Consider the following 10,047-nt stretch of genomic DNA (forward strand, 5'->3'; position numbering starts at 1 on the left):
TCAGCTCTATGGATAAAGAAATTAAAAGTAGTTTCAAATATGCAAATACTACTTGCGACATATAGGTTGACTTGGAAGAGAGAGATCTGACAAAGAAAATGCCCCAAGAGCCTATGAATTTAGTTGCACCATCACCATGATTCGCCAAGAGGGGATGATTTTCTCTACATATTACACCAAACTAAGAAGTGTTTGGGATGAAATCCAATCAGTAACCCAATTACCTGCTTGTAGATGTCAAGATTGTAAGTGTGACATCTCCAAGGAGATTACAAGATTTCATGACAAAGAAATACTCTATGATTTCCTAATGGGACTCAATGAAGAATACAACACGATAAAAACACAAATTCTAAGTAGCGATCCACTTCCTACTCTTGGAGTTGCCTATCACCTTGTTAGCCAAGATGAACAATAGCACACCATTGGTTCTGCTCGACACACTACCAGAGAAGCGGCAGCCTTCCAAGCGTACGGGAAAAACACCAATCGACATTCCTCAAGAACTAATTACCTGTCAAGATACAGGAGAGATGATCATGGAAAGAAGAATATTAACATGTGGTGTAATCATTATCAAAAGTCAGGACACATTGTTGATGGTGGCTTCGAGATAATAGGATATCCAGATTAGTGGAACGTAAAGACTACCAATAAAAACCAACGTAGAAAGAAGTCGCTGCCAAGAGCTACTAATACGACAACTTTTGTTGGTGAACAAAGTGGTACCAACATTACCAAAGATGAATATAACAAGCTAATTGTAACGACCCAAATTCTCAAGGAAAATTTTCATTTAAATTAATAAACACATTTGCATAAAACCATGAGATCCCACATTTAGTTTTAAAAACATCATCCTTTACACCATTATTTAAATCATCAGAGTTCCCCAAACATATTAGTGAAAGAGAGATAGAGTGCACGCCACGCCATCACGCCTTGCCCTTGCCCTTAGGCTCCGATGTACCTGAAACAAATCAACAACCTGTAAGCGAAACGCTTAATGAGTTCCCCAGAGCATACCACACATCACGCATACACATATCCTAGTAGCTAATCAAAGCTACACACATATCACATAAGCCATGCATACATAAAACCAGCAAAAATGCCATGGGCTACCCCACATGGTCTTTACCTAGGACTACCATGGGCTACCGCACATGGTCTTATATCTAATGTCATGGGCTACCCCACATGGTCGTTACCTAGGACTTCCATTGGCTACACCACATGGTCTTTGCCTAGGACTGCCACGGGCTACCCCAAATGGTCTTACATCTAATGCCACGGGCTCCCCCCGGGGTCTTCATGCAAAACACACAATCACATATCATATCAAATCACAGAGTGACTAACACATATACCATAAACACATAATGGGTCGGACTTGGTGCCTTAGACCCATGGGTATGGTGAGAAGACTCACCTCAGTCTGCTGAACACACAAGCTACTCTCCTAACAGTCTGCAACCTCTCGAACTCCAGAAGCCTTGCAAGATGACCCAAAAGCAGGTCCTTGAAGCACCCAACTGATCGAAGCTTGCTTAACCACTCTCCTTCTTGAAAGAACTCCAAAATAACCACAAAAACCATCTTCTTAGGCTCCAAAACTCACTCACACTCTAACTCAGTTGTAGGAAGACGAAATGGGGCTAAAGAGACTGATAGGGTTTGGTCCAAGAGGCCAAAAGAAGTTTAAATAGGGAACAAGTCTGGGGTTTAGGGTTTAGTCCTTCTAATGCGTATGCCAGACGTACCCTCACGTACGCCCAGCATACGCGAGGCTCCTCCGCGATCATTTAGGCAGAGTACGCTAAGCAAACCCATAGGTACGCCCAGCGTACTCAAGGGACCAAAAACGCAAAAGTGTGAATTCTCGAGGGTCACAAGACGTACCAACTTTTGGGTGTTACACTAATACATATGATTCAATCGATGAAGTCTCGGGATCATGCTCCCAACTCTAATATGGCAGATAAGATGTCTTATATCCCTCAAACAAATATGATAAATATAAAAAAATTCATGGATTATAGATTCTGGGGCTAGTGAACATATAACCACGTATAAAAATTGGTTTAAATATGTTAGATAAAACAAAGACGGTATCACGGTTACCATTCCAAAAGGTGAAACTATTCCCATTTCAGGAACCAGAAATGTCCAAATTTCGAAAGGTTTAGAACTAAAACATGTACTTAACATCCCACACTTCAATTTCAATTAATTGCCTGTTAGTCGACTTTCTTGTGATTTACATTGTTCACTGACATTCCTTCCATATTCCTGTGTTCTACAGACTTGTAATCAAAGAACCTGATTGGGACGGGTAAGGAACGTGATGGCTTGTATTCTTTGGAACCGCTTAAAGAAAATAAGAAGGCCTTGTCGGTTTTTGGTAAACAAGTAATTTGGCATAGGAGACTTGGACATGCATCAAAAGAAGTTTAAAGAGTATTCAACAATTAGACATAGAAAAATTGCAATCATTTTTGTGATTCATGTATTAGGGCTAAACAAAGTATGTTGCCTTTTCCTATTAGTTATTCGAAAACTAGTAAATGTTTTGAGCTAATTCATTTTGACATATGGGGTCGTTATCATCATGCTACTCTTAATAGGTGTCATTATTTCTTATCCATTTATGATGATTATAGTAGAGCAATATGGGTTTACTTAATGACAAAAAAATCTGAGGCATCATAATTTTTAACATCGTTTAACTACATGTTTGAAAAGGGAGTGAAACGGATAAGGACCGATAATGGATTTGAATATAATTCACACCATATGCTTGACTTTTATAAGTAAAATTGGATCTTGCTTGAAACTTCATGTCCATATACTCACCAACAAAACGGTGTTGTTGAGCACAAGCATCGACACTTACTTGAAATGGCATGAGCATTACGATTCCAAGCATCTTTACCTATTGATTTTTGGGGAGATTGTGTTCTAACGACAACATAAATCATCAATAAATTACCAAAAAAGTGTTGAACAACAAAACTCCACCTGAAGTGTTCTTAGGAAAAATTCCATCGTACAAGCATCTAAAAGTTTTTGGTTATCTGGCATATGCTTTTGATTCTTTGGGAAAACAAGATAAGTTTGCCGAGAGAGAGGAAGACCTTGTGTATTTCTTGCTTATACGATGGGACAAAAGGGATATAAACTATATGATCTTGAAAATAAGAAGACTTATGTAAGTAGGAATTTGACCTTCATTGAAGATGTATTCCCTTTTGGAAACAATTATAAGATTAACATGGACATTGAGAACACAAATTTTGCAAAATCTCTACATAGATTACAATAAGAGATGGCTGATGATATTAATCCAAGTATGCGTCATACCAAAACCGATGCTGAAGATCATATAGACGATGCACACAAAATTTTTGACAACACAAATAGTAATGTCGACAGTGAACAACCTCCACATGAGACAAATACACCAGCTCAATCGTGTCATAAAACATCACAACAAACAAGATTCAGTTCTCAGGCGAGAATGGCTCCAAAACATCTTGAAGAATTTCACATTGATTTACCACCTTCACTAACTCATTTAAAGATTGTGGAAGGATCCTCCGCCCAGTATCTTCTTGTCAATTTCGTGTCATATAAGAACTTTTCTAATTCTCACAAAGCTTTTCTTGCAACTATTACTTCTCACGATGAGCCTATAAACTTGTTACAAGTTGTTAAAGATTCGAATTGGAGAGATGCCATGAGTAAAGAGATTCGTGTGCATGAAGAAAATGGCACTTGGACGTTAACAAAGTTACTTACTGGAAAGAAAAAGGCTATTGATTCAAAGTGGGTATACAAGATGAAATATAAACACAATGGAGAGATTGAGCGATATAAAGTATGATTAGTAGCTAAGGGTTTCACATAAAGAGAAGGAATTGATTTCCATGAAACCTTTGCACCGGTAGCTAAGTTTGTTACCGCTCGATGTGCTCTTGCTCTAGCGGCGAAAAAGAAATGGGAGGTACACTAAATGGATGTAAATAATTCCTTTTTGCATGGAGATTTAAATGAAGAAGTGTATATGAAGATTCCACAAGGTTTTGATAAAAATAAAGAACGTGTAATTGGTATCAAAAATTTACAAAGGCCTCATTAATTTTGGTTTTCAACAATCCAAACCAGATCATTCCATGTTTCTTCTTCGGCAAGGTACCATACATATTGTTGCTCTTATATATGTAGATGACATACTCATATTAGGTAATGACAATGGGAAAATAAAAGAAGTCAAGGAATATTTGCAGTCTTAGTTTAGCATCAAAGATTTGGGCACTCTTAAATATTTTCTAGGCATTGAAGTTGCAAGATCTGAAGAAGGTTTCGTTATAAGTCAACGAAAATACACTCTTGATATTCTTGAAGATACTGGTATACAAGCGTGCCGACCTTGTAATTTTCCTATGAAGCAAAATTTGCGCCAGGGATGAAATGGCGAGAATGTTGATGCATCATAGTATAGACGATTGGTGGGAAGATTGCTTTATCTCACTGTTACTCGACCAAAGTTAATCAACTCGGTCAATTTCTATATGAACCAAAGAAGCCTCACATGGATGTTGCTTTTCAGGTCTTACGCTATCTAAAAGGTACGCCTAGACAAAGGTTGTTCTTACCAGCTACCGATAATCATAATCTTTTACCTGATGCAAGCTGGTTAAGCTGCCCCGCGACTAGACGTTCTTGCACATGATACTTCATTAGTTTGGAAGGAACGCCTGTATCATGGAGAGCCAAGAAACAAATTGTGGTCACAAGATCCTATGCAAAAGTGGAATATAGGGCGATGACAAATACTGTTTGTAAAGTTTTTTTTGGCTAAGATGGCTCTTAGAAGATCTGGATGCTAATCAACATGGTGCTACTCCTTTAATTTGTGATAATGAGGTTGCACATCATATTGCTGTGAATCTTGTTTTTCATGAAAGAACAAAACATGTAGAGATGTATTGCTATTTTGTTCATGAAAGGGTTAATAGTGGTGATGTTAAGCCTTGTCCTATTTGAACTGAGCACCAAACAACCGACATATTCACCAAAGCACTTGGAGCAGCTCGTTTACATTTTCTATATAGCAAGTTGGATATTCGTGATCTTTAGAGTCCAACTTGAGAAGAAATGTTGAGATATGTATTACGTTTTCTCATTGTTGTAGATTACTTACTTTCCAAGCTTTTAGTTTCCTTATTTAAGGTATTAGTTTCCTTTTCCAATGCGTAGCCTATAAATACTTTTCCAATTAGTAGCTTTTGCCCTATAAATACAATGGTTGTAAATCGTTTGATTGATAAGAAAAGAAAAGGTTTTCTGTTTATTACTTTTGTCTCTAAAATTATTAAATTCTCATAAACTACATTCGTAAGTTATGAGTTGGTTATATCTTCAAAAGAGAAATGACATATTGGTATCGGAAGTTTGGAAGAGTTCAATCATTTTTTTCTTCAAAAATAAAGATGGAGATGTGTATGAACTAAATGCCTTATGTGTCAAAGTTATTAAAGTCATGCATTGTAATTATGTTGGTAGAAAGGCTGTTTTGGAAATGGTGTTTGGGCTAGAGTGATGCTTTCAGCCACCAAAATACATGAGAAGGGTATTGTTCCCCGTTCCTTTTTGCGTAGACATGTAGGGTGTTAGATGTATATCTGTATATATCTTATATTTAGTTTGTATTTGTTTGGGTTGTCCAACATTGTATTTAGCCCATTATGTATTATTGTGGTATTAATATACGTGATAGGTTTAATACCAATTCATGGGAATTGTTGAATTGGTTGAGAAGGTACTAGCCCACGATGCTGGTGTTGACCTTGAATCTGCGACGGCGTCATCCAGGGAGAATATCCCCCCCCCAATTTTGACCGCATGCGAAGCCTTCGCCTCTAGATCGTCCCTGCCTTCCGCCACCTCTCCCGCCGTTCCGACCTCCCCTGCCGCCGCCACGTTGATTCCGACCACCACCTCTATCTCCGGTGGTATTTAATCGAGAATGAGAGGGGCGATTTTGGTGCTCGGTGGTGAGAATGGTTGGTGAAGATGCATTGTCTTGATGTGAGGCTTGAACGTGACGGGAGTGATCTTTTGCCATGGACCGTTCTTCAAGGGTTAACATGGTGCGCATCTCAAGGAAAGTAGGAAACTGTTTTTGATGTCGAATGGTGGTGACGACATGGGCAAATTTCTGAGATAAACCATTGATGGCATAAATAATGAGGTTTCTTTCGGGTATCGGGGATCCAATATTAGCAAGAAGATTAGAGATGGACTTGATACGTGTACAATATTCCATAACTGTAGAATCGCCAATGGTGATAGAACGAAGTTCATAATCTAATTACATGGCTTTAGTCTCTTTATTCTCATGAAACAGGTCTTCAATAGTCTTCCAAACATCTGCTGCAGTGGCGTTGGGTTTGAGAATAGATTGGAGAACACATCTGATTTCAGTCTAAGAGGGTACACCCACACAAAATGAGAAAATTGGTCAATAAAAATAACATAATATTTTATTCCACTATGACTTTGCAAGGGTGAAGTCCATACATCCGAATGAATAACTTGAAAAGGAAATAAAACATGAGTTTTAGATAATGAGAAAGATAAACGAGTATGCTTGCCAAGTTGACACGCATGACAAAGAAATGACGAATCATTTTTATTACATGAAATGGAATTGCTAGAAATTAATTGTTTTAGAAAATGTTGACTAGGATGACCGAGTCTTTGATGCCATAATGATGAGCTGAGACTGAGAAAGACTTGAGGACTCGGTTTAGTGACTGGGTAAAGATCTCCGGTGCTATCACATCGAAGGAGGGTGCGTTTGGTGAGAAAATCCTTCACAAAAAACCAAACTCGTCAAATTCTATAGAACATTTATTATCACGAGTAAAATTGACGAACAGAAACAAGATTTTTAATAATTTGGGGAGTGATTAGAACATTTTTTAAAATAAGGGTGCGAAAAGGGTTTAAAGCAAGAATAGAGTGAGCAATTTTGGTGACAGGAATACGAGACCCATTGCCGACTAAAACTGATATATTTGAATTAGTGCACTTATTTTTAAAGGACTTGAGACTACCTAAATCGGCGTGAAGATGAGCGGTTGCCCCGGTGTCCATATACCAATCTGCATTGTTTGGGTCTTGAAGAGTCATAGTGTTAAATGTTTGCGGTAAAGTGGTCGGTTGATCCATATTATTCGGGTATTGAAACCATTGCCAGCTGTTGGACTGATTATTGGGCTGCTGAGACATGGAGAAAAGAGCTTGCTGATGGGCTAAATTCGAATTGGGCCAGCTGTTGGACTGTTTTGAAAGATGTTTGTGTTTGTAATATCCCATTTGTGTGTGGTTTTTGACTCTATTTTAGTTGGACATTAATAGGAATCATGTCATAAAAGATCAATGAAGTATGGAAAGGTGGAACATGGTGTCAGTTTGATGCGTTTTGGCCAAAACCGAACTGCTAACCAAAATATGGTTTTTAAAAATAAAGAAACCGTTCTGTTCGGTTTTTAATAGACTTGGTTTTGCGATTTTTTATGCAGTTTGGTTTGTATCAGTTTTGGTTTGGTTTTTAAATTGTTTTTCTTAAGATGCGGGTTTTTTTTTCTTTTGGGGTGGTTTCTTAAACCGCAAAAGTGCATGTGAATGGACTGCATTGGACCATTCGTTTTTGGCTTGTGTTGTGTTGGTTGTCCGTTGGGTTTTGGTATGATATGGTTGTCACAAAACAAACAAAGACATTAATTCAATTGAAAGACATTTACGTATGTGTGAAAACGTGTATGAAATTTACATTACAAGTTTGCATGATAAGCATGTCAAAACTTTGGAAACAATATATTATGCATAAACTAAGCAAGTAAGCATCTAAGTACCAAGATCTTTTATATTTATTATTCTATTAACTTATGTAGTAATTAACTCGGTGGGGTTTGGTATAATATCGAAACCGCAACACACTGCAAAATATCGGTTTTTGTAGAAATAAAAACAACACCCTCGGTTTTTACTTTGGTTTTGGTTTTTGCGGCTTTTTCGGCTTTTTTCTATTTCAGTTAAGCTTTTGCTCACTCCTAAATGGCTGATTTCGAAGTATCTTCTCAACAAGATAGCTTGACGGTGGGCATTGAGTATTGATGGTAGTTTTACAATTAGGGAGACTAGAAAAGTAAATAATAGAGTTATTATTGCCGGATGGAAGTGGAGTAACAAGGTGGAACCAATTTGCTCACAAAAGATCAACATCTTTTCTGCCACATTTGCTTCGATATGATGCCCACTAAGACCGAATTTGTTTTATAAGGTTATTGATGTCCCTTCGTTCCTATCCTATTTGTGTTCATTGCAAGCTGAATCTTTATTGCATTTGATTGGTGACCATGAGATTGTTGTGAGGACGTGGACTGTGTTATTTAGATGGCTGGAGCTTGATTTTTTTATGCATGTGACTGTTTCGGATATGGTGGTTTGGGTGGACTCATTGCATCTGTGTTTGATTAAGAAGGGTGTGATTATAGCTATTGTCATGAAGGATTGTTGGATGCTTTGGCATTTCAGGCGGAATGATAATTGGTGAGAATAAGTTTTACTTAGTTTATCTTTTTTTGTTTTTTTTTTTTTCAAAATTGTAATAACACTTGGGCTGACAAGTCATAACTAACGTGTTGGTAACATTTATCTAATCACCGTATTTATTAAAATGCAAGAAAAACTATGAAATGTTTGTTAATTCTAATAGTTATATTTATAGCTCGCTATATAAATATAGCATTATAAAAACTTTATACTTGGGCCTTGGCTTGCTCACCGGATTGGGCTGAACATATCCTCGTATTACCGCGTTAAGTAAAGTTTCAGCCCTTGGTGTGATTCTGGGCCTCTATGAGTTGGGAAATGGGACGTATTAGTAGGGGTGCCTAGAGGTGCACATAGAAACCGGATCCATGAAATGAAACCGATCCGATCCGAAAACCGGTTTCGGTCAAAACCGGTTTTGACCAAACCGGATCGGATTAAACCGGTGACCGGATTCAAACCGGTTTGACTTTTCGGACTCAAAATCGGATTTACCCCCGGATCACAAACCGGATTCTACATAAACCGGTTCTTAAACCGTTGAAAAATCTAGTAAAACTTAAAAAATCCGGATCAAACCGGTTTCAAATCGGATTCGGATTGTTGACCAGATTCGGATCGGATTTTGACGGATTCGGATCGGATTTTACCGGATCGGATTCGACCGGATCATATTTTTGACCGGGTCGGATCGGATCGGATCCTGGGTTTGTGCATCTCTAGGGGTGCCTATAGGACGGGCCAGACGCAGCACAGCGACGACCCGAGAGGGGGGGGGGGGCAGGAGACGACCATCTCAAGGCACATCATGACCTACAGGCAACACCGGCGAGACCTGGGAAGGCAACCCGATGGAGAGTCAGAGGATCCTGTTCATTTGGATGGATCGGTTTGATCCGATCCAATCAAGTAAATCCAAATTGATTTCGGTTTTCAAAACATGAATCCGAATTGTCCAAACTAAATTCAAATCCGATCCAATTACAATTCGGTTTTCAAAAACCGAAACATTTTAAAACGACATATAATTATAATATCACCAAACTTTACACAAGAACCAAAAACAAATAATTTAGTTGTGATTTGAAATTTATAAACAACTAATAAGAAGATATATTATAGTTAAATATTTTATAGATACATAACTTTCGAGAGAAAATCCATATTAATGTTTTTTTATTTGGTGAAACGGTTTGAACCTATTTGAAAAAATAAATTACAAAATTAATAAATAATTATAGATATATATTATAAATAGACAAATAATAAATGTTTATTTGGTTTTTTTGGACTATTCAGTTCCTATTTTATAAACCAAAACCAATCCGAAATCCAAAATAATAATTTGGTTTTGTTGAAAATCAATCCAAAAATCCGAATATCTGAACAAAATAGTCCAATCCAAATTATCCAATTAGATAA

The 10,047-nt window shown here is 37.6% G+C and overlaps 1 protein-coding gene across 1 annotated transcript; it reads right to left on the minus strand.

The window, feature by feature from the left end:
- Positions 1-5,869: 5,869 nt before the first annotated feature.
- Positions 5,870-6,331, minus strand: LOC145051120 (uncharacterized). The gene has a single exon (XM_078999254.1). It carries the CDS (start codon positions 6,329-6,331, stop codon positions 5,870-5,872), a length of 462 nt encoding a protein of 153 aa, XP_078855380.1.
- Between the last annotated feature and the right edge of the window lie 3,716 nt (positions 6,332-10,047).

This window comes from Lactuca serriola, chromosome 5 (assembly GCF_051521515.1).
Source record: "Lactuca serriola cultivar US96UC23 chromosome 5, Lser_US96UC23_V15, whole genome shotgun sequence".
NCBI classification, from domain to species: Eukaryota; Viridiplantae; Streptophyta; class Magnoliopsida; order Asterales; family Asteraceae; genus Lactuca; species Lactuca serriola.

What these genes read in the sequence shown, in the direction of transcription:
- LOC145051120 (XM_078999254.1), bottom strand. Translation starts at nt 6,331, where the DNA reads ATGGAATATTGTACACGTATCAAGTCCATCTCTAATCTTCTTGCTAAT.